We start from the raw sequence: 26,253 nt of genomic DNA on the forward strand, positions 1-26,253 counted from the left end.
TAAAATGCTAAAACATTAGCTAAGATGCTAAAAATTCTTCATTTAAATCACTTGTATAAATTACATTTTAAAATATATTAAAATAGAATACAGTTATTTTAAATAGTAAAAATATTTCAAAGTTGTACTGATTTTGCTGTACTATGGATCAAATATATTCAGGCTTGGTGAACAAAAGGTAAACAAAAGCTTGGTTAAAAAAAAAATCTTAATGTTCAAAAACTTTTGACTGGTAGTGTACTAATGGCAATTTAATGGGTGTTTTTTATTTTTGAGAAAACCACCAAAAATCGTCATTTATGTTTCTTAACCCACATGAGCCTTGTGATTAAAAAAAAAAAAGAGTTGATAACCAGTTTGTTTACAAATTTTAGAATGTTTTACTCCAATCCAGTAGGTGGCGCTGTACTAATACAAACGAATCGAAATCTAGCTACTGGGTTACACGAGTGAAACAGTTCCTTCTTGGGTGGACGGCATGGAGAGCACTATATGAGTGAAAAAAAACAACACCTCCGCTTGTAGTAAGTGCAATACACAGATAATTCAGCGACTGTAACGAACTGAGTTAGCATTATTCTGTCTTAACACAGTAATGTCTTCAAACCCGTAATTCTACCGGCTGCATAACAAGTTTACCACAGCTGGCAGAGTGACGCGTGTGTTCATGCTGGCACAGAAATGCCAATGTTCAGGCCTTTTCTTCCATAGTGCAACACTGTGACTGTAAAACAATACTTAGCTGTCTTTCTAGTCAACATATAATATATTACAAAGACATAAAGTAGCAATGTTTACAATTTGACGCGGCATCCATACTGAATAAGTAATCTTTTCTCACACATATCATCATGCATATGTAATAGATATCCGTTTCTTGTGAAATGGATGTAAGCAGAGGCACAATTCCCGTTTTCGGACTGTCCTGTCCACGCTGACAGCTACTCTCAGATATTGTAGAGCAGGGGTCTCCAAACTTGGTCCTGGAGGGCCGTTGTCCTGTGGAGTTTAGCTCCAATTTACCTCAACACACCTGCTTAGAGGTTTCTAAGGGGGTAGTAATCTGGCGGGGGGTCAGAATTGGGCACAACACCTGTTCTCAAAACCAGATTGAACTATTCGTTCACGTACCGCCTCCTTTGGACAAGTTGGTGTCGTATTTTAATCTTATTTATACTGAATACAAATGTATTGTTCTTTGCATTCCAAATTGTCATTCTGAAAGTAAAAAAGCAAATTTCTATTTCTATTATACAGTACATCTATCCATTTGTCTTAAATTACCTTGAGTAAATCAGGATTTCATCATAACGTGAAAGAATTGATTTTAATTGATTTATTAAAAGCGATTAGCAGGAATGAGACTAGTAACCAATATATGGTGTTTTCACAACGAGTCATCAATCGTCCATATTGGCAGCACTGAGTGTAAACAGTGCCACTGAACCGAACAAAACTCGCATATTTTGCTGATTATTGCTGCTGAAAATGGTCAATTATTATAATGTTTTGGGCTGTACTAATAGGTCGGACTGGGAGAAACATTTAAAGTACTATAGACTGCCAAAAGTTATAACAAATCAAGGAGAAGAGTGCAAAAACTGTCAAACAAAAGGTGTTTGTGGTTGGCCAAAATAGACCAGGATTTTCAGGGCAAGAATCTTGACAATGTTTGCATTTGTTCTCATAATTTCCGGTCAGGTAGGTAAAATATTAGGCTAATATCCTAATACATACTGGTAATACATATCTTTACCACCTATTAACTTTAGTAGTTGTAGTCAAAATATAACGCCATTTCATGCTTACTAAATCCTTCTCTATACTTCTCTATATGAAAGCTTCCACATATTTTTCCTCATGGTTTAGACAGCATAAATTAGCAGAACAATGCATTTAGAAGAACATTAACTCTGCACAATCCATACTATTGTTTACATTGGAGTATCACAAGTATGGCCATGCATCCGGGTAACTGACGAAATCATGACGCAAGAGCAAACCCTCTATTGGATGTCTAAACCACAGAAAAAAAAAAACATGTGGAAGCTGCTAAATCATATAGAGAAAGACTTAGTAAGCAGAAAAGAGTTAACAGGTGGTAAAGATAAGTACGAGCAGTATTAAATAAGATATTAGCCTTATATTTTACCTACCTGACCAGAAAAGATAAGAACAAACATAAACGTTGTCAAGATTCTTGCCCTGGAATCCTGGTTCAACCACAAATGCCTTTAGTTCCTCAGACACTTTTTGCACTCTTCTCCTTGATTTGTTACAACTATTGGCAGTCTATAGTACTGCAAATGTTTTTCCCTAGCCAACCGATTAGTACAGCCCAAAACATGACAATAATTGACCATTTTCAGCAGCGATAATCAGCAAAAATTTGTGAGTTCCATTCAGTTCAGTGGCATTGTTCACGTTCAGTGCCGCCAATATCACCGATTGATGATGGCATATCATGAAAACAAGCTGTAGTTGACAAACAAACAGTACGTTTGTAACAGTAAAGATTGGATTTGTTTGCAGCCTATGCAGGCCAAAAATGCTGTCTAAGTAGCAGCTAACAAGGTTTTGAATCATCATATGAGTAATTTCATTATTTCGTTATTATGAGGCATGGGGTCAAACTTTTGTTGTTTTTAAATACAGGTTCTGTATATATGCTGCTCTCTGGAGTACTGCATTTAACCTGTGCATAAGAACATCATCCTGACACGGAAAGCTTCCTCATGGCAAATGATGCGGATATAGTGGCGGTGGGGAGGATTCTCGTCAACCAGAAGCAGGACCTGACAACGCGCTTTAGAGCACTTTTTACTCTCCGTAACCTTGGTGGACCAGAGGCCGTTAAATGGATCAGTGAAGCTTTTGTGGATGAATCTGCACTTCTGAAGCATGAGCTGGCATACTGCCTCGGCCAAATGCAGGACGAACGGGCCATTCCAATCTTAGAGACGGTCCTGAAAGACACTAATCAAGAGCCAATGGTCAGACATGAAGCAGGTGAGACTTACAGAGTAATATTCCTCCTTCTTTCCTACTTGCTTTCCTTTTTTTGTTTTTAGATATGTCATATGTGACCCTGGACCACAAAACCAGGGTCATAAGGGTCAATTTTTTTAAATGAAGTATGTTAGGATAGGACAATATTTGCCCGAGATTTGCCTTTAAAGTTGTCCAAATGAAGTTCTTAGCAATGCATATTACTAATCAAAAATTAAGTTTTGATATATTTATGGTACACAATTTACAAAATATCTTCATGGAACATGATCTTTACTTAAAAGAAAAATTTATAATTTTAACCCATACAATGTATTGTTGGCTATTTCTACAAACATACCCATTCTACTTAAGGTTTTGTGGTCCATGGTCACATATTTTTATTATATATCATCATATTACATCATTTTTATTATATTTTAAATTCTAGGAGAAGCATTGGGAGCCATTGGAAATCCTAAAGTCCTAGATTTATTGAAGAAATATGCAGAAGATCCGGTTATTGAGGTATAGTCAATGCATCACCAATATATTCACTATTCATTGTTACACTAACGCTAGAATGTTCTGCTTTAGAAGTTTAGATTTCACAGTAATTCTGTTTTGATAAAGGTGGCAGAAACATGTCAGCTGGCAGTCCGGAGGTTGGAGTGGCTCATGAATGGCGGGGAAAAGACAGATGAGAACCCCTACAGCTCTGTAGACCCTGCGCCCCCCGCTCCTAAAAAAAGTGTCCTGGAACTGAGGGCGCAGCTCTTAGACGAAAGCCTATCACTGTTTGACCGCTATAGAGCTATGTTTGCACTGAGGAATCTTGGGACTGAAGAGGCTGTTCTGGCTCTTGGAGATGGTGAGGAAAGATTTGAACTGAGATCTCTCCAAACATGATGGAAATGTTGAACTTTGTAAATAACGGTGCATGTACACTACCAGTCAAAAGTTTTTTTTTTTATACGATTTTTAATGTTTTATAAAGAAGTCTCTTCTGCTCACTAAGCCTGCATTTATTTAATTTGAAGTACAGCAAAAACAGTACAATTTTGAAATATTTTTACTATTTAAAATAATTGTTTTCTATTTGAATATATTTTAAGATGTAATTTATTTCTGTTATTTCAAAGCAGAATTTTTTGCATCTTTACTCCAGTCACACGATGCTTCAGAAATCAATTAATATTCTTGTTCTTCTTGTTCTTAATATTCTTCTTCATATTATTATGTTGAAAACAGCAGAGTAGAATTTTTTTTCGGGTTTCTTTGATGAATAGAAAGTTCTAGAAGAGCAGCATTTATCTGAAATAGAAATCTTTTGTAACATTATAAATGTCTTAAAAAGCATCACTTTTGATTAAAGCATCCTTGCTAAATAAAAATATTAATTTCTATAATTTCTTACACTAAACAAAATAAACTGATTCCAAGCTATTGAATAGTAGTGTATAATGTTACAAAAGCTTTTTTTAAATGCTGTTCATTGGATCTTTCTATTCATCAGAGAATCCTAAAAAAAATGTACTCAACTGTTAATATTGATAATAATAATGATGTTTCTTGAACAGCAAATCAGCATATTAGAATGATTTCTGAAGGATCATGTGACACTGAAGACTGGAGTAATGATGCAGAAAAATTAGCTTTGATTACAGGAATGAATTACATTTTAAAATATATTAAAATAGAAAGCATTTATTTTAAATCGTACAAAATATTTCACAATATTACTGCTTTTGCTTTATTTTGGATCAAATAAATGTAGGCTTAGTGAGCAGAAGAGAATCCTTTAAAAAACACAGAAACACTTTTACTGTTCAAAAACTTTTGACTGGTAGTGTATTTGATCAAAAAATACAATAAAAACAGAACTATTGTGAAATATTATTACAAATTTAAATAAAGCATTTTCTATTAGAATGTATTTTAAAATGTATTTATGTGATGGCAAAGCTGAATTTTCTGTTGGATTTACTCCAATCTTAAAGGCTGTATCAGTAATTCTAGGCTGAAATATAAAGTGTCACATTCAGCTGACCTTTCTTCGCGATCCGCTCGCTGCCTGCCCCATAAATCCGCTGTAAAAAAAAACGCGTCTCTGTGGTCAGCCTAGGGTCCGAGATATGCCAAAAAAAACAATCGGTGCTACCAACCTTTCCACAGAAAAACAAACAGTGTTCCAACCAATCACCGTCAGGGGGTTGGTGTTGTGGACTTTCGTACTGGTGCAGGGATGTGAGGGAGGCAGAGCGAAAGTCCGGATCGTGAAGAAAGGTCAGCTGCATGTGACCCTTTATGTTTCAGCCTAGAATCGCTGATACAGCCTTTAAGTGTCACATGATCATTCAGAAATCATTCTAATATGCTGATTTGGTGCTCAAGAAACATTTCTTATCATCAATAATGTAAACAATTGTGCTGCTTAATGTTTTGTGGAGACTTTTTAAAAGGGAAATTTTTTGTAGCCTTCTAAATGTACTGTGACGCTTGATCAATTTAATGCATCCTTGCTCAAAAAAAGCATTATTTTCATTCTTACGAATTACTTTTAGGTCTTCAGTGCAGCAGTGCCTTGTTCCGCCATGAGATCGGCTACGTCTTGGGTCAGATCCAACACGAGGCCAGCATCCCTCAGCTGCAGGCAGCTTTGGAGAAGATAGATGAGAACGCCATGGTCAGACACGAGTGCGCAGAGGCGCTGGGCTCCATCGGGAAAGAGGCATGCTTACAGATCCTAGAGCGCTACAAGAAGGACCAGGAGCGAGTGGTGAAGGAGAGCTGCGAGGTGGCACTGGACATGCTGGAGTACGAAAACAGCTCGCAGTTCCAGTACGCAGATGGACTGCTCAGACTGCAAAGCGCTCAGTGAAACACATTTCCAGAAACATGCTAATGTTACACATCTTGAAGTCAAGTGAAAGCATTTTGAATGCTTAAATATTTAATAAACGACCTTTACATAATAAAAGCATTTATTTGAACACATATACTTATGTCTTATTTTGCCTTTAAGCTTTAACATTTTGCGTCACAAATATTTGTGATGTCGCTAATTAAGTTTTTAATCTTCAGTAAAGTCTGTGTGACTAATGTTAAATCCTCCACGCATGAGCAGAGGTGATTAGCACAGCTAAGAGTGCCAGTGTTTGTCTGAGATCTGTAACAGTACGTTCTGCCTAACTAATCCACACAGCAGTCTATCTCATTCAATAAGATTCATCTTTAAAGAAGCACACATGGAATTAAAATCTAAATTCTCTAATCCTTAAGTGATCATCCCTAGCTATCACATCAAAAGAATTGATATAAACATAAATGTGAAGCATTGCATTCATAATCAGTTTTATAATCAAGTACAATAAATGAGCAAAATTAAAAACAAACTTGGCCAGTTTAAGTTAACTAGATGAAAGTACACGTGCACTGCTAATTTACTGATGAGAGTGTGGATGGAGGGTGACAAACCTGAGATGTTGTGCTCAGCAAAGGCTCTTGGGATTTTTAAGCCTCATTTAAAGTTGGGGGAGGAGAGATGACCACGTACTGAAGAAAAGGCTGGACCAAACCACAGAAAAAGCCTAAAAGTAGCACAAAGCAGAGAAACATTGTAGACAGCAGTCAGGGAGAAACTTGCAAACATGCTACACCCCTTCATGATTGGCATTGTTACAATTAATACCTCCATCACCATTGCATACTGGATCTTCATTCTGACAGAAGCCTTTCACAAGAAGACTGAAGATGAAGGCAAAAAAGAAAACCCTGCTTAGCCAACACACCCTGAATAGAATGTATAGAATGGGTTAGAATAGAATTTGTTTTGTGTCTTATATTTTTATTTATTAATTTCATAATATAGAAAACCGGAAGTTTAAGATCTCACCATTTGAATAATCTGACTTGAGGAAATATTCCATAACTCTCCAGGAACTGGTTTACATTCAGGTAACATTATTTTTTTATATTAAAAACATTTCCCATTTTTATTGTTTCCTAAATTATTTAGTGTTTCATAATTATCTTTTTTTTTTAAAGACATTAAATCACCTCCAACAGAACTGAAAAACATGCTACTGCTTCATGCTACGCTTCAAAAGTCGAAGTCGGTAAGTCTCTTATGCTCATTAAGGCTGCATTTATTTATTAAAAATTACAGTAAAAACAGTAATATTGTGAAATATTATTAAAATTTGAAATAACTGTTTTCTATGTTAACATATTTTAAAATGTATTTTATTCCTGTCGACAAAACTGCATTTTCAGCAGCAATTACTCCAGTCTTTAGTCTTTAGTTTAATATGTTGATCTGGTGCTTAAGTAACATTTTATTATTATTAATATTATCTTATTGTCAGGATTCCATTTCAAAAGAAAACATTTGTAACAATATATATATGGACCACAAAATCAGTCATAAGTAGCACAGGTTTATTTGTAGTAATAGCCAAAAATATATTATATGGGTCAAAATTATTGATTTTTCTTTTATGCCAAAAATCATTAGGATATTAAGTGAAGATGATGTTCCATGACGATATTTTGTAAACTTCCATACAAACCATGTGACATATGTCACTTTTGCATCATTTAATGCATCTTTTTTTTATTCAAAAAACTACCACCTGAATTTAGGGATGTTAGTGAAAATTTAACTTAATTATTTTTGTTTTAATTTTAGATTAAATGTTCCATTTAAGAGATTTCATTGTAAATAAACACCAGGTTCCATTGTGACTGCTATTAGGAAATGTTTTGAAAAGGTCAACATAAATACACCGAACTATGTATGTATTTTCAATCGCTTGTGGTTATATGTACACAGAAATTTAAACCTAATCTGATTCAGTGGAGTAAAAAGTCTTGAAAACTAGCTCTTTATACTTTTCAAATATCATCTATATAGCAGGCATGGAGAAAAGGAGCACTAGAGATGGGCAGGGAGATGAACAATATACATCAGATATGACTCATAGAGGATCAAATCTGAATCACTGTCTCAACCACACAAAAGCTGTTCCTCTGTCAGTCATTCAGTCAGTCAGAGACTCAGAGAGTTTGTGCAGCATCAGCCTCTGGAAGAAGAACACGACAGCTGAAATCAGACATGCATCCCATATTGATCAGCATAGTGACAGCCAACACAAGTTTAACTATTGTCTACTGGAACTTCCTTCTGTCCCAGGTTTTCTGCAAGAAGATCAAAGATGCACCACTAGAAGAGGAAATTCCTGTTTGAGTGAGTATTAATGTTACGAGAGATGATGGGCTCCGTTTCAGAGCCAAGTCACATTATACTGTACTTTTTGTTTTTGATTTTATTTTATCAGTTACTTTGACAGCAAGGAATTATATTATGACCTCAAATGATTGTTTAAAGTTTTAAGAAAATGAATTTAAGTGGGGGGGCAAGAGAAACAAAAGAAACATTGTTCCTTCTTAAAGAAACATTGTTCCTTTCTTCACAAATCTCAAAATCTGCAATTAAAATATACTACCATTCAAATACTTTTATCTATCAAAGTGACATTAAAGATATTTATAATCTACAAAAGATTTCTATTTTACATAAATGTTGTTCGGTTGAACTTCCTATTCCTCAAAGAATCCTTTTCAACACTGTTCATACGAAATGTTTCTTGAGCAAATCAGCATATTAAAATAATTTCTGCAGGATCGTGTAACACTGAAGACTGGAATAATGGCGTAATCGTGAAATATACTTAATTATAAAAACATAAATTGTAATAATATTTCACAATATTACTCTTTTTACTGTATTCTTGGTCAATAAATGCAGCCTTGGTGAGCATAAGAGACATTAAAAATCTTAAAAACCTTACTAATATGCTGATTTTGTGCTTAGGTAACATTTCTTATCATATTTTAGTATTTTCAAGAGTCTTTGATGAATAGAAAGTTAAAAATAAAAACAACAATTTAAATGTCACTTTTGATCAATTCAAAGCATCCTTGCTGAATAAGTGATTAAAAAATGATAGTGATCAATAGTAAAAAAAATTCTTAAAATCATACTAAATAATTAATATTGGGAATATTGTCACAATAACCTCTTGAATGCAATTCAAAAGAACAATTAAACCTTTTGCTGACAGAAAAGTGATTATACTGACTATTCTCTTTCTGATCTATCTGATAGCTGAGCCTTTTTGTGTAATATTGGCAAACTAGTCCTCAGTTTTATTTATTTAGCTTTTTGCTCATCCCCCTGCTTTGTCTCTGATACTACACAAGAAATGAAACTAATTGGAATAATTATGGCACAGTATACTTTTTTCTGTTTTAGTATAATCTATAATTGGTGTATGATGTTATTTGAAACCCTTTGAAAACGCACCCACTCCCTCTTGAGAGTGAACAGGAGCATCTCAGACGGGATTAGGTGGATTACAGTATAGCTAACCCTTGATTAAAAGCTTTCACCTTCATGAAAGACAGCTGCCATTACCAGCAATGGAATATCAGAGTCAGCGAGATGTCAGCCAAAGGATTAAGCCTGGGATTAAGAGAATCATATCAGGCTACTTCAGAGCACATTCACCGGCCTTTACCACAGAATAATGAACTCTGGTCATATTAACTCATGTGTCTACATTTGAAAACATTACATTTCCTTTCACACACAGGTTGAGGCCTTGCTCGTGACCCTGACGATGAAGAGGAAGAAGAAGAACCACCGAAACCAATCTTTGGGAAGGAAGGAGGGGATGAGGGAGAGAAAATAAGAACAATGACGGAACAGACTGACCTAGAAGTGGACAATAGAAATTCTGCCAGGATTTAAATCATCTGTATTTGACAAATCACAAGGTTAAAAAGGTGTCTCTGGATAGATTGATGAATTACCTTCTCTCTCTCTCTCTCTCTCTCTCTCTCTCTCTCTCTCTCTCTCTCTCTCTCTCTCTCTCTCAAATCTTTTGCTCAACCACTAATTTCCAAAAAATCTTTCTTTATCAGTGCTGCTCATTTCCACCGGTTGTACGCTACCTAAAAATACAAAGCTTGTGTGTTTGAAGTCTGTAGAAAAAATGTTTTTATTCATATTTTTGTGTTTTATTACTGTATTTAGCTAAATAGCAAATGTTTTGTTAATACCTATATGTCTTACTCGCCTACATGTGTCTCATTTCATCAATAATAAATGAATACAACATAGAGTACTAGGCTGTTTACATGCCATTTGTTATCTTGTACTTTGATGCGGATTAGCATGATTAGCATGCATTGGCTCCTGCAGGGCCTTCAGCACAGATAGGGGGTGCTGTGTGCTCAACATAGAAGGCATTCTTCTGTTCTCCAAAGCCAATGAAAGCACAAACCTTATTTAAGTCACATGCAATTTGTACATCCTGTACTGTGATCCACATAACCATGTGTTTGGGTTTGTGGCTATGTCCAGTTGTTGCTACATGATCCAACTATTACAAATACTTTGGTTGGCGTAATGTAACGAAGTCAGGACATTCAGACCAGGACATTCAGTGATTTAAGACCACAGCCTGTTTGATTTCACAGAACACTATTCAATATGCTTTAGAAATTTTGCTAACATTTTTTTAGCTTATTAATAATTTCCTAAACTGAATCTGAACCACGACGATGTTATAATTAAGTTTTCACTGACGTCACTGGTTACTCTGCACTTTAAAATATGCCAACAGGTGTTGAGAGGCAGACACCTAATAGAAAAAAAAGGATAAATCCAGGCTCAAGGATTCTCCTTATGCCACTAAGCACATTAGCTTGATTGTCTTCTGCTGTCAAAGTATCAGGTCTGAGGGAAGCCCTGTTACAGACACTAAGGGAGAAACAGTCATTCAGGGACTATCACTCTGTGACATATTTTGTTGTGATTCTGTGAATATGTTACAAAAAGGAAGATGGCTGAAGAGCATTCAACATTAGACACAGAGAGAGGAGGAGGGCGAGACAGAAAGCTAGATGATGACGGAAAAAAGCTTTGCGGGGTATGTACACAACATATTATCTGACCATAAACATAGCTAACTTTTACTGACTTTTAGATATACTGTATCTAACCCTACCTCTGATCAATAGTCCAACCCTAATTTTAATCAACCTAAGGTAACTTTGCCATTAATAAAGACAATATTAACCGTTATTAACATTTCTAACATTCTATAGCCTATATACAAGACCATTCAAAAGTAATTCAAGTAATAGTAATAAAAGTAATTTGGTTGGACAAAAAGTGATAGCCTATTTTATATATAAAGCGGATTATAATTCTCATCAAGTTATTGTTTTTAAGCATTTTACATTTATTAAAATAATAACTCAAGGCAGTAACGATTTAAACAATATATTTTATTTGTGAACTTATGTTCAGCTATGTTTAATAGTTAACTATTTTTAATATTTTTTTTGCGAATCATCAGTTATCAAAGCTCTGTGAATATTGTTCACAGACAGAGATTTACTGTCTGGTCCACTGAAGTGCCACTGAAGTAGGTCCACTGAAGTGCCTTCGAAAAACACGCAGTGTTATTCTATGTGGTGACGTAATTTTAACTGAAACAAAAACATATCGCCAAGCCCCGCCCACTTCTTTTGAATAGCCAATAGCGTTCCATTTATATCTGCTCGGGCCAGAGCCGTTGAGCTCGGTAAAGCCGAATTTGTAAGCTTATGACAGCCACAGTCTAATAAATTACCCCATAGATTCAATATGAAACTCTTGCTAAAACAAAATAGTGATCATAATCACCAAACAGAAAACACTTACACTGTGAACAAGTGACCGATCTTAGCCGCAGATTCAGTGTCTATTTATTGCAGGGGTCCCCAAACTTTTTTTCTGCGAGGGCCACATAATTTTCTTTTCTTTAATGGGGGGCCGGGTCGGTTTATAAAAGAAAATACCATGGGCCGGACTGACTACTAGTATTATTATTATTTTATTATGATTTTACATGTATTTATTCTACCTTTTAATGCTAGAATAGTTTATTTTGTTATGCACCATACAGACAAATGATCATTTATTTTCAAAAGATATACAGGTGCATCTCAATTAATTAGAATGTCATGAAAAAGTTCATTTATGTCAGTAATTCAACTCAAATTGTGAAACCTGTGTAATAAATAAATTTAATGCACACAGACTGAAGTAGTTTAAGTTTTGGTTCTTTTAATTGTGATGATTTGGCTCACATTTAACAAAAACCCACCAATTCACTCTCAACAAATTAGAATATGGTGACATGCTAATCAGATTATCAACTCAAAACACCTGCAAAGGTTTCCTGAGCTGTCAAAATGGTCTCTCAGTTTGGTTCACTAGGCTACACAATCATGGGGAAGACTGCTGACATTCATTGCCAAAGAAGCTGGCTGTTCACAGAGTGCTGTATCCAAGCATGTTAACAGAAAGTTGAGTTGAAGGAAAAAGTGTAGAAGAAAAATCGATTCAAGAATCCACTGTGTTTTTTGAATCACACGTCAAACTCTGCCTTCATTTTCAGCGCTTCCACAGACTTTTCAACCAGGAATGGGGCCACTGGTTTCTCAGCTGAAAAACTTTGGTAAATGGGAAATGAGTGATGTTTTGCTTTTGCACCTGTCCTTTCACCTCAAATGAGTCATTTTGTCATGACACATTATGTTGAATGTACCATTCTGTTGGTGAATTTAACAAATAATTAGGCTATGTTAATAACTAAGGGAAATTTTAGTTTGAAAGCCAACCTTTATTATCAAATACCGATATGATATAAGTAAAACATATATTTAAAATGTTTCATTTTCATTTTTAATTTTCAAAATATGTCTCTGGCATTGTTCAGAGGGCCAGTCCAGATGTGGGGGTGGGCCGCATTCGGCCCGCGGGCCTTAGTTTGGGGACCCCTGGTTTATAGTGTAGGGGGCGGGACACTACGGACTCGAGAGCATTTGATTGGACAGAACGTTTGATGAGAAGCTGAAGTGCACGGTGATATCATCAAAATCGTTGATTCATATTGGCGGAAGTGAAGAGACTAAGTTTTGAATGCCCATATCACACTAGCTTATAGATAACCTTAAGGCTAATATATTCACGCTAAAAGCCAAAAAACTTTAATTTTGATTTCATGGGGACTTTAAATTTCACCAAGCTGATTACTCACTCATGTTAAAACTTCCACAGTTTCAAAAATGTTTTGACGTAACAAAGTGTTTATATCTAAATGTGTAAGTTTTTATATCTAAATGTGTAACGCAGAACGCACACGAACCCAAGAGGCGGGACTTATCGCATGAACCAATCACAGCCGGACATAACCAGCTATATCCAATCATATCGCGATGGAGGCATTGCCTCCTCTCACGCGACTTTAAAACTCAATGGGGTCAGGGAAGGCAAGCGAGAGAGAGACGTGGACTCCCGCCATAACTTTACCTGCTGGTGTCGCTGTTGGACAATGTTTCTTCAGAAAACAAGTTATTTATACACTTTTTAATGTTATATTTTTGTAGTATTCACGTTGTTTTATTTTTGTATTACATATTTTTTTCTTACCCAATATTTTGAGGAGACTCTCCATCCAAAAAAATTTTAAGGATCATGTGACTGATTAATGGCTGCTGAAAATTTAGCTTTGTCATCACAGGAATAAATTACATTTTAAAATATATTACAATAGAAACAGTTATTTTAAGTTGTAATATTTCACATTACTCTTTTCACATTACTGTATTTTTGATCAAATAAAGGCAGCCCTGGTGAACATAGAGACTTTTTTCAAAAACATTACAAAAGTAAATATACTGTATAAGTAAGTGACACATAATTTAAAATGTTTGCTTTTTGTTTTTACCCAGATCATTAGAAAATAAATGAAAACTGACAAGCTGTTGTTAAACCAAAAGACACTGTGGAGAAAACAACGATACTTATGGATTTAGACGAAAACAATGAAAACCTTGATGAGGAATTATTCAAGGACTACAAACCCACAGAAAATGATCTGCTCACTTTACCCAAGCATGTCATTTATCTTCTGCTGGCTGTAAGCGTGACAGGAGTCACCCTTTTCGCCATCATAAGACACCTCATCCAAGATCTCATCCATGATCTGGCAGGTATGTAACAAGAAACCTTACAAATGACCATGATTTCTTTGACCTTAAGTAATTACAAATCCTCTTTGCACATTATCTGGCTAGTTTTCTATGAGCTACATGACACTGTTTAAAAATCTCTTTTAACTGGAAAACACTTGACTGCTTTGCCAAATACATAAACCTGCCAAGATGGATTGTCGTTCTCCAAGCTTTTGGCTAGTTTTAGAGTTTTTTTTGGCTGGCCAGCTTTAGAGACCTGCGAAGCCAGTTGGAAACAGTAGAGCATGGCACTAACAACACAAAGGTCATGGGTTTGATTCCTTGGGAATGCATGATAAAATGTTTACCTTGAATGTAATGGAAGTTGCCTTGGATAAATGTGAATGTAAGACAGTTGCAAACTAACTCAATTCTTTTTTTCCCATTATTTACTTTTGAGAGTCCATGGTTATAATAGCCGTCAACAGCTAAAAATGCAAAGGCCTTTGAAGAAATCTATCAGCACAACATCAAGCATTTTTACATTCATTAAAAAAGACACTAGTACATCAGCATGAGACTGAATGCTCTAACCTGTCTTGTGTCCTGTAGATTTCCTGTTTGGAGAGCAGCCTGTGGAAGAGCCGGAGAATCTCTGGGAAAGGCGGGATAAGTTCAGGCCAGACTGGATTCCAGAGGCAATGCCTGAGCTGAAAGATGAGGATATACAAGAATTAATGGAGGGCACTGAAGACTTGCCAGCCATCTGGGTTATATCGGACAGGTTTCAGCCTCGGGCTCCATCCTCCATTCAAGTAGATGTTAGCGGCAGCTAGCATGAAATAAACACAAGACTTTTTTTCTTCTCTGAATGCTAACACTAATTTACTTAAATCTTTTTATAACAAACACCCAAAAATCCATTGTGTCAACTATGTACGTACAGCTTGTTCTTCCTTTGACCCATCTTGTGATGAATCATCATTATTTTTCCTATGTTTTTCCCAGAAGACAAAGACTCATTTTTAATGTGTATATCTTCTTAAAGTGAATTCTGTCATCATTTATGAGAGCAGTAGCATATACAGTTGAGGTCAAAAGTTGACATACACCTTGCAGAATCTGCAATATGTTATTATTTTACCAAAATAAGAAGGATCATACAAAATGCACAGGGGGGTGAAAACTTTTGGAGTTTGAAGATCACGGTAAATTTAACTTATTTTGTCTTCTGGGAAACATGTAAGCATCTTCTGTAGCTTCTGAAGGGCAGTACTAAATAACAAAAAATATGATAATTAGGCATTCTGTTCAAAAGTTTACACCCCTGACTTTGTTGGGAAGGTTTCAAATGCACAAAAATCCTGAAAAACCAAAGACTTTGTGGGACCTGAAGGATTTTTCTGAAGAACAGCAGGCAGTTTATCTGTTCAGGACAAGCAAGGGACTCTATCACCAAAAAACAAACAAACACACAGCTGTGGATCATTCAGGTAACAACACAGTATTAAGAATCAAGTGTATGTAAACTTTTGAACAGGGTCATTTTTATAAATTCAACTATTATTTTCTCTTGTGGACTATATGTAAACGTCTTTTATGTGAAGTATCTTTTTCAGATCAGTACTAAATAAAAAATAACATGCATTTTGTATGATCCCTCTTATTTTGGTAAAATAATTAACATTTTGCAGATTCTGCAAGGTGTCTGTAAACGTTTGACCTCACCTGTAAATTACCTCAAAGCAAACGCACATGATCTAAATGTTACAACAAAACTGTCATTTTGAATAAATAAGTGTTTTATTTTTTTTTTAGGATTTTTTTAGGACATGTTTTTGCAATCTATCTAGATCTTTTGTGAAATATCAATACTCAAAAGATGTTTCTGTGTTTATGAGCCCTTAGATAGTATTATGAAGCAATTTAGACTGGCATGACCTCCTGTTCAGTGCCAGTCTGGAAAGCAAATCTTTTGTCTTTACAACATAACATCACGTAACGTATTCAGTAGGAGATTATCTAACAATAATCATGCACACTTACTGAGTGACATGCTGTGATTGGTGATCTTTCTAATGGATTTTGTACTTTGGACACCAAGATTCCTTCACATATTTACAGACCACTGAAAGGAACGCAGCAGTGCGTGCAAACTGTAAATTCATCATGTTTCATCTACAGAATATTGCTGCCTTCATAATACTTTCTGCCTTCATTTGTCAGGCTCAAGCTGGTGAGTGAAATTAGACACATTTCTCAGTGATTTGTCATTTTTACTTTCCTGTTTCCAACAGTATTGTCTATGTGTGCTGTAGCATGCTCTTTTGTTTTGTGTTTTTCTTAACTAAATTTGAACTCCTTGAACTGATTTAAAATCTAAAAGTTGTATAGTAAAGCCTTCATAGGGTGTAAAACATTTCCTGACCAAAAAATATTTATGTGATACATTGTTACTCAGGTGGTCAACGGGCATCATCAGATACAGCTAAAGTCACATTACAGCCGTGGCTGGTGGGACTGACAGCCGTTGTTGTTTTTCTCTTTATTGTCTTTGTCGTCCTCATTGCGCAAAGACTCTTTTTCAAGAAAAAAGACAAGTGAGTACTGTCCTGAAATGTTGCAAGACATGATTAAAAAACCTACGTAGATCATAAAATATCTGATTTTTCTTTTCTGAATCAATTTTAACGGTACAATCAGTATTGTTTTATTTAAAAGGAAATGCTTGATACACATTTTAGAGGTTCAAGATAGCAGTAATGCTTAGTAATCATCTGATTGTTCATTTAATCACTTGATGGTGATGAGGAGTTTACGGCTCTTGAAATGACTACTGCCATTTTATGACCGCACATGTCAAGATACTGTCAAGGCCACACGTTCAGACACATAAGATACAAGACAGGCCAAGACACACCTAAATAATACATAGGAAATAAATACATATCACATATTTAAACATTATAGTAACACTTTGAGAATATATTTTTATCGCATATATACACTACTGTTTCAAACATTTGGTTCGGTAAGATTTCTAAGAAAATAACATCATACAAATGTTACAAAAGATTTCTGTTTTAAATAAATGCTTCTGAAGTTTTCAAAATATGTATCATGTTTCTACGAAAAGTTTCTTGAGCACCAAATCAGCATATTAGAGTGATTTCAGAAGGATTAAGGGACACAGATGACTGCAGTAATGATGCTAAAAAATGTCGGCTTTGTTACCACAAGAATAAATTACATTTTAAAATATATTTAAATAGAAAACAGTTATTTAAAATTACAATAATATTTTACAATATTACTGTATTTACTCAACTTAAGAGAGCTATTCCCAAAAAAAGTACAAATCTTGTCAACCCCAAACTTTTGAACAGTAGTACAATTGAAGTCAAAAGTTTACATACACCTTGCAGAATCTGCAAAATGTTAATGATTTCACCAAAATAAGAGGGATCATACAAAATGCATGTTATTTTTTATTTAGTACTCATCTGAATAAGATATTTCCCATGAAATACGTTTACATATAGTCCAGAAGAGAAAATAATAGTTGAATTAATAAAAATGACCCCGTTCAAAAGTTTACATACACTTCTTTGGAAAACCCCGAAGGTTTTTTCTGAAGAACAACAGGCAGTTTAATTGCTCTGGATAAACAAGGGACTCATTAACAATCAATATCACTAAAAAATAAAAGCAGCTGTGAGTCATTCTGGTAACAACACAGTATTAAGAATTAAGTGTATGTAAACTTTTGAACAGGGTCATTTTCTTAGATAAACTATTATTTTCTCTTGTGGACTATATGTAAACTTTTTTTATGTGAAACATCTTATTCAGGTCAGTATTAAATAAAAAGTAACATGCATTTTGTATGATCCCTTTTATTTTGGTCAAATAATTAACATTTTGCAAATTCTGCAAGGTGTATGTAACCTTTGAAACTTCAACTGGATGTACAACATACATTTGCCAAGTTTTAACTGCTTTACACTTTTAAAACATTATATTAATTATTAACCTGAATAGTATCAGTACGGTGTGACTTTTTAAACATAAAGCATTTCATCAATGTGTATCTCCCCTCGCAGAGATGAGCTAGAAGAAAAGGATGAGAATACTTCATTTTATGACAACAAGGGGGCTGATTTGGAGGCAAATGAGGAGACCAAGCAGACCAGTTTCTAATGAGAAGAACAGATGATCACAGTCCAGCAGCACACAAGTCTTTCTCTCTGGAAATTATGCCACAACTTTGTGCAGAGCAATTCTTATATAATTATATAGTATGTAATATATCTTACATCAATATATCTTTTTAATTTATTAATTTTGGTCCAAGTTTTGTTTTTATATCTTCACAAGTGTTGTTTCTCACATCATCCACTAGATGGAGCAGCCTTCAGCTAGTCACAACTTTAATAAAAAGTTTTTTTCTTGGCATATTCTAGTAATTTTACTACTTTGCTGTAACTGTAACTTAGCTAAAGTTGAAACATTCATTAAAGTAGGGAGAGCTCTGGAATAGAAGAGCACACACGCCGTGAGTCACATCATGCACATAATGCTCTGATTAACTGGCTTTTGACTCGAATGACATGTCTGGGTTCAGCATGTATATATGCTAAATGGACATGGGTATGAGATCCATTACTCATTTTGACTGGCAGTTTGGACATGTTAAATGCTTCCAGTCAAATGATGTAACACAGTTTTGCTTTTGAAAGCATTTGCTCGTCTCGGGGGGATTATATGATGAAAATGTCATTTGCAGAAAAAAAATGGCCAGGTGTTAATGGCGGAGACCATTATAATTGTGTTAAAATTGTAGTTTAAAATATACAGTGTTCAACTTTGGTCACCTAAATGAACAATCAAATCTGTAATTAGTAAAACCCTTGAGCTGTTAGTGATGATGTAATAAACTCCCTAACGCATGCTTTTTATTGATATGGTGCCTGCTTTCATGCTTATGATTACATTAAAGCTTTGGGTTAAAGAGAAACTCCTCCAGTGAGTTTGCACTCTTAAAAAGTGCTGGTATTTCATAACATTTTAATTAGCATTTAACTGTGAGTAGGCAGCTGATACTGTTGTCCTGGCTGTACTTCTCAAGGTTTCCCATACATGGGAAACAGTTTAGCTGAAACAGTGCTGATGAGTGACAGTAACTAAGCCTACAGTCAGCAGCAATAAGTGAAGCGTGAAACCAGAGAGAGAGAGACTTCACCTCAGTCTCCTCTTTCTCATTCACCACTGCTGCCTTGAAATTTTTATTTCGTTGTTTTTATTCTGGTTCCTGAGCGACGTCATCTTTGCTCCACGCATCACTTGGGAGCTGGTGACAGATGAATTATTTGTTCTCTTCTAAGGTTCATTACGTGAAGTTAAACGACAAAACCTCAGATAAAAACATACTGAAGCCAAAGGGTAAAAGATACTGATATAACAACCAGCAGTAAATCAATTGAGCTCTGCAGATTTGATTTCAATCTGTTTCTTTTTTTAATTCTATAAAAGTTACAGCTTAAAGGTTTTGGGCTGGCAAGATTTTTAAGTCTCTTATACTCACCAAGGCTGCATTTATTTGATTCAGAATACAGTAAAACTGCAATACTGTAACATTTAAGATAACATTTTTTCTTTTTTATTATGTGTTAATGTAATTTATTCCTGTGATGGCAAAGATGCATTTTTAACAGCCATTACTCCAGTCGTCAGTTTCACATGATCCTTCAGAAGTTAAAGTTGAAGTCAAAAGTTTATATTATGTTAATTATTTTACCAAAATAAGAGGGATTATAAAAATGCATGTTATTTTTATTTAGTACTGACCTGAATAAGATCATTTACATAAAATATGTTAACATATAGTCCACAAGCAACAATAATAGTTCAAAAGATTACACACACTTGATTCTTAATACTGTGTTGTTATCTGAATAATCCACTTTTTTTAAGAGTCCCTTGTTTGTCCTGAACAGTTAAACAGCCTGCTGTTCTTCAGAAAAATCCTTCAGGTCCCACACATTTCTTTGGTTTTTCAGCATTTTTGTGCATTTGAACCCTTTCCAACAATGAATGTATGATTCTGAGATCCATCTTTTCACACTGAGGACAACTGAGGGACTCATATGCAACTATTACAGAAGGTTCAAACACTCACTGATGCTTCAGAAGGAAAAACGATGCATGAAAAGCTGGGGGTTAAAACTTTGTGAATTTAAAGATCAGGCTATATGTAACTTATTTTGTCACCTGGGAAAGATGTGAGTATCTTCTGTAGCTTCTGAAGGGCAGTAATAAATGAAAAAATATGATATTTTGGCAAAATAAGAAAAATTGTTCACATCTTCTTTCTGTTCAAAAGTTTACACCCCGATTCTTAATGCATTGTGTTTCCTTCTGAAGCATCAGTGAGCGTTTGAACCTTCTCTAATAGTTGCATATGAGTCCCTCAGTTGTCCTCAGTGTGAAAAGATGGATCTTAAAATCATACAGTCATTGTTGGAAAGGGTTCAAATACATAAAAATGCTGAAAAACCAAAGAATTTGTGGGACCTGAAGAATTTTTCTGAAAAACAGCGAGCAGTTTAACTGTTCAGGACAAACAAGAACTCATGAACAACTATCACTAAAAAAGCAAACAAAAACACAGCTGTGGATCATTCAGGTAACAACACAGTATTAAGAATCAAGTGTATGTAAACTTTTGAACCGGGTCATTTTTATAAACTCAACAATTATTTTCTCTTGTGGGCTAGATGTAAACATCTTTTATGTGAATTATCTTATTCAAGTCAGTACTAAATTAAAAATAACATGCATTTTTATGATCCCTCTTATTTTGGTAAAATAATTAACATTTTGCAGAATTTGCAAGGTGTATGTAAACTTCTGACTTCAATTGTATATGCTGATTAAGAAACATTTCCAATCTTACCGATCTTACTGACTTGACCATTTTATTACCTTCAACTAAAGCTGAAGTTGATAATCTAAAGTTCAGCTAAATGTTTAAATGAGCATGGTACTAGCAACGCCAAGGTCATTGGTTTGATTCCCAGAGAATGCTAGAAGTCATAAAATGTACTGTATAGTGTGAATAAAAATTATTTTTCACTGGATAAAAGCATTTGCCAAATGCATAAATTGTAAAATGTAATATACAATAAAAAACTCACAACATACAGCTGTACCTGTGAGAAGCAGCTAGGGGTCACGTTCATGCTGCACATAGCCACGTCGCTCTCACTGTATAGCGGAGTGACCTGATTGAGATCGTATTGCAGAGAGGGGAGTCCTCGGGGAGTTGAAGTCCTTTGTTAAGACATCTGGAGCCCATTACTGCCGCATGCTTTTACAAGGCCTTCACATCACGTATTGTAAATCGAGATAGTAAATTCATAAGCACAGCTACAGAAAAAACAAGGAAAGAGAAATCACTTTGAACCTGCAAGTCTAAATAGATATAATCAAAACAACCACAATTCAAACTTCTGCAGCTCTCAATGTGCAAAACAAAGAATAGACCACCCTCAGCCTCTACATGTAAAGTCTTCAGAGAAGGAATCATGCCCTGGCAAACTCCAATATAAAAAATGACCATAATAATAATCCCACAAATCATTTTAACCGACTTTATTTATATATTTATTTATTTAGAAATAAAGAAGATGGTATGATAAAAAGTATGAGAGAAATGATTTGTTTTACACCAAGTAGAGGTTTGTTATTTTACTCTTTATTTGGAGCCGACTGAATATTTAGTTCTTGAGTGCAAACTTTCCTAACTTTGCTTTTTAATATAAAACTCAGTGATAAAACTGAGTACTGATAAAAAAAAAATAATGAAGAGATGAATTCATACCTGACATGATTTATTTTAATAGTATTTAAAAGCAATATTCTGTCATTAAAAAGAAATGAATATGTGGAGCGATCCTGGAGTGATGCTCACCAAAATAGATACAGTAGACATAATAGAATAAACCCAGTTGATAACCATATTAAAAGAAAACATTTTAGAAAATCATTTACCAAAAAATTATAATCCATATACATTATAAGGGGACTTAAAACCTAGTTAAAACCTACTAAACCCCATATAAAACAGCATTAGGTTAACTCATAGTGCTAATTTCCATTGTGGAGACAAATCAGGTAAAATGAAGCAAGTTAATGAATGAATGAATGAATGAATGAATGAATAAATATAGGAACTATAAGGGACTAGACTGGAGTTTCTAGTCTCACAAGCTTGTTACATTGACAAATAATATTTAAAGAATTTGAGACAGGATGAAAGATAAAGTCTTGGCAGATGCTCAGACAAAGAAAAGAGAAATACAAAGATTTAGGACCTTGAAGTAAGATATATGTACAGTTACAGTGACTATGATAAGTGATAAATCAATTTTTACATTGACCAGTTTGGTTTTTGTTGTTAAATGCTGAAAAATGTCAAAATGTAAAAACTGTAATCCATATTTGTCCACTCTGGACCTTTATATGTTTACAGTCCTTTATGACCGAATTAGCCTTGACCCCTTAGGTGAAAATAAAATACATTAAAAATCATGTGTGCACCTTTAAGATCGACATTTCTCTTATTTTAATATATTTTTCCTCAACTGGTCTTCTTTTCTGATTATGATCATCTGAATGGCTCTGTGGTACCTGTTTACAATAATAGCATATGTACAGAACAGGACAATTGTTTACCCCTTATACACCATCGTATTTACACCTGTGACCTCGACTTACCATATGTTTAATGTTAGAGGTTCTGTGTTGGTACGTATGACAGTGCTGGTGTCCTCATCATTCGTCCAACATCAGCTCAGCCTGTAATTAAAATGTTCCTTTAGAGACTCGTGAATCGAGCTGGGTTTCCTCTTGCCTGCGAGCTGCAGTTCAGGCAGCTCCTGAGGCGAAGCTGTTTTCTTTGGAGTGGAGAACTGTAGTTTCAGACCGAGCTGGGGAAGTCTGCTCCAGGCTTTCAGGGAGCAGGGCTGTTAGCGGCTAACTCTATGACTAAAGGTCATAAAAAATAGTCACACCGGGCACCACATCAAGGCTATTTTGCTCTCTGCCTCTCGCTGCCTTGTTAAATCCCTTTAAATAACTGGAAATTTGAACATAAGATCGAAATTACATGTGTGTTTACATCTGTATTGGAATACATGTTGAATCACGAGGCTAATTAATTTCTGTGAAGCGTTAGGTTTGTAGTGTTTGTTACGTTGTTACGCCAGTTGGTGCCGATAAGCGACTATCTTTATGAGTAAATCACGGATTTATTTACGCAAACGATTCACTGATTCGTTCAGAAATGAAACACGTGACATCAGCATTACAAAGCAAATACTTCCCTACAAAATAGCAGGCGAAAAAAAAAACGTCTTAAAAGTAGTATGTGATGGACATGGAAGAGGATTTGTGAATAGCACAGCAGTGTAGCCAGGGCAGGTAAGTCACATGACAGCTGCTGCATTAAAATGTAAGCCTATGGGCGAGACTTCCGGCTCATTAGTCGTTAGAAATAATGAGAAGAATAACAAAGTGTAGGTAAAACTGTTAGCACTATGACTACAAACCAGTGTGTTCATAATTAAGATAATACATTAAAATAATATAATATTCATACTTTAGAGAATGCATTTTTACCGTAATTAAGTATAAAAATAAGTACCTACTGGGAGAATATGCTATAAAGGATGCAGTCAGATTAGTAAGTAATAAATTCAATGAATCGTTTAAAAAAGGTAATTCATTAAGCACTTTTAAATATTTTTGTTGGCGAGCAAAAATAGACAAAGTAACAGTTTAACCTTTAAGTAACTCAGCATGCGTATTTAACTGTTATAAAAAGCGTATGCTGTATATATCACTTTATTTAGCTGTCTCTTTCTATAAACATATAAGGTGTATATACAGTAATATAAGGTGTTTTTCATAATTGTAATTAAAACTAGGATGTCGTTTGGGCTAATTACATATATCCATCTCTTGAATCAGTTTTAGAACAAAATCATACAGGTTTGTCATGACTTTGCTGTCCAAAAGCTAACGTTTCATGGAAATACTGAAACTGAACAGGTACCTCTGGTTAGTGTCTGTTATGGAATTTGACTCCCATTCTGCAGTGAGCTCATGAGGGGCTCCTGGCGAGGTTCGCGTGGAGCTTTCAACAAGTGCTATTGCACTCGTTCACCCCCTTCATATGTTTAAAGAAAAAGGACCTTGTGCTGGCTTGTGCTATTTTGAACCATTAAAATGAAATAAAACTTGACTTCCTTTCCAGAGCTGAAATTATACTTTTCCAAAAGCGGCTCCAGCAATCTTGTATCGGGGGTAATGGATTGAGGGATGATTAGAGTCAGGTGTGTTACGCTCCTCAGCCAAGTTGAACCGAAAACAAACCTCTAACCACAAGTGTTCGGTTCGCTCTTTCTTCCATTTCTCCTGTTCTATGCAGCTTGTGCTCACAGAATTAAAACTGTCATTTAAAATGTTTGCTGATCCAAAGTTTGTTCTGCATAGAAATGAGTCATTCTCTATCTGCATAACCGCTATCCAGTGCCAATTACAATGACAAAATCTATTATATAAGATGTAGCATGAAAAATACAGCTAATGTAAGGAGAATACAATGATGTGTGCAAGTTTGTTTGACTCTAGGTCAACCTTACATTTAATAGATTTACTTTAAAGGGTTTAGACTAGTATGGCTTCATATAACGTAAATGATGTCTCATACTAAAATATGTAGCAGAAAACCTATAAAAGACTTACGTTATTAAAGTGAGGGAAAAAAATATTTGATCCCCTGCTGATTTTGTACATTTGCCCACTGACAAAGAAATGATCAGTCAGTAATTTAATGGTAGGTTTATTTAAACAGTGAGAGACAGAATAACAACAAAAAAATCTAGAAAAACGCATTTCAAAAAAGTTAATAAATTGATTTGTATTTTAATGAGTCAAATAAGTATTTGATCCCCTATCAATCAGCAAGATTAGGGCTGAGATTAGGAGCACTCTTTTTAAAGGTAGTGCTCCTAATCTCAGTTTGTTACCTGTATAAAAGACACCTGTCCACAGAAGCAATCAATCAATCAGATTCCAAACTCTCCACCATGGCCAAGACCAAAGAGCTGTCCAAGAATGTCAGGGACAAGACTGTAGACCCACACAAGGCTGGAATGTGCTACAAGACCATCGCAAGCTGCTTGGTGAGAAGGTGACCAACAGTTGGTGCGATTATATGCAAATAGAAGAAACACAAAATAACTGTCAATCTCCCTCGGTCTGGGGCTCCATGCAAGATCTCACCTCGTGGAGTTTCAGTGATCATGAGAATGGTGAGGAAAGCAGCTCAGAACTACACGAGAGGATCTTGTCAATGATCTCAAGGCAGCTGGGACCATAGTCACCAAGAAAACAATTGGTAACACAATCGACTGAAATCCTGCAGCTCCTACAAGGTCCCTCTACTCAAGAAAGCACATGTACCGGCCCACCTGAAATTTGCCAACAAACATCTGAATGATTCAGAGAAGAACTAGGTGAAAGCGTTGTGGTCAGATGAGACCAAAATCAAGCTGGACAAACATGGAGCTGGGAACATTATGTTTTGGGGGTGTCCCCCTGCTAGGAGGACAGGACAACTGCACCGCATCAAAGGGACGATGAACGGGGCCATGTACCATCAAATCTTCGGTGAGAACCTCCTTCCCTCAGCCAGGGCATTGAAAATGGGTCGTGGATGGGTATTCCAGCATGACAATGAACCAAAACACATGGCCAAGGCAACAAAGAAGTGGCTAAAGAAGAAGCACATTAAGGTCCTGGAGTCTCCAGACCTTAATCCCATAGAAAACCTGTGAAGGGAGCTGAAGCTTCGACTTGCCAAACGTCAGCCTCAAAACCTTAATGACTTGGAGAGGATCTGCAAAGAGGAGTGGGACAAAATCCCTTTTGAGACGTATGCAAACCCGGTGGCCAACTACAAGAAACGTCTAACCTCTGTGATTGCCAACAAGGTTTTTGCCACCAAGTACTAAGTCATGTTTTGCTGTATTTATTTCACTCATTAAAATTCAATCAAAAATTTTTTTCAAATAAACCTACCATTAAAATTATAGACTGATACTTTCGTTGTCAGTGGGCAAACAT

At 35.4% G+C, this 26,253-nt stretch overlaps 1 protein-coding gene and 1 long non-coding RNA gene across 2 annotated transcripts; both read left to right on the plus strand.

Annotated features, from left to right (window-relative positions):
- Positions 1-410: 410 nt before the first annotated feature.
- On the plus strand, positions 411-5,985 carry dohh (deoxyhypusine hydroxylase/monooxygenase). Its single transcript, XM_073819464.1, has 5 exons — positions 411-524; positions 2,656-3,009; positions 3,440-3,516; positions 3,622-3,859; positions 5,553-5,985. Exons 2-5 carry the CDS (start codon positions 2,736-2,738, stop codon positions 5,867-5,869), a joined length of 906 nt encoding a protein of 301 aa, XP_073675565.1. The 5' UTR covers positions 411-524; positions 2,656-2,735; the 3' UTR covers positions 5,870-5,985.
- Positions 5,986-6,606: 621 nt separating this feature from the next.
- LOC141287599 (uncharacterized) lies at positions 6,607-10,175 on the plus strand. Its single transcript, XR_012339498.1, has 4 exons — positions 6,607-6,945; positions 7,036-7,106; positions 8,183-8,236; positions 9,645-10,175. It is a non-coding gene; the product is annotated as an uncharacterized lncRNA (long non-coding RNA).
- Positions 10,176-26,253: the final 16,078 nt, after the last annotated feature.

This window comes from Garra rufa, chromosome 15, assembly GCF_049309525.1.
Source record: "Garra rufa chromosome 15, GarRuf1.0, whole genome shotgun sequence".
NCBI classification, from domain to species: Eukaryota; Metazoa; Chordata; class Actinopteri; order Cypriniformes; family Cyprinidae; genus Garra; species Garra rufa.

Coding starts and splice junctions, on each gene's coding strand:
- dohh (XM_073819464.1), top strand. CDS start 2,736: ATGGCAAATGATGCGGATATAGTGGCGGTGGGGAGGATTCTCGTCAAC. Junction 3,517..3,621: donor CAGAAGATCCGGTTATTGAG/GTATAGTCAATG, acceptor GTTTTGATAAAG/GTGGCAGAAACATGTCAGCT. Junction 3,860..5,552: donor TGTTCTGGCTCTTGGAGATG/GTGAGGAAAGAT, acceptor AATTACTTTTAG/GTCTTCAGTGCAGCAGTGCC.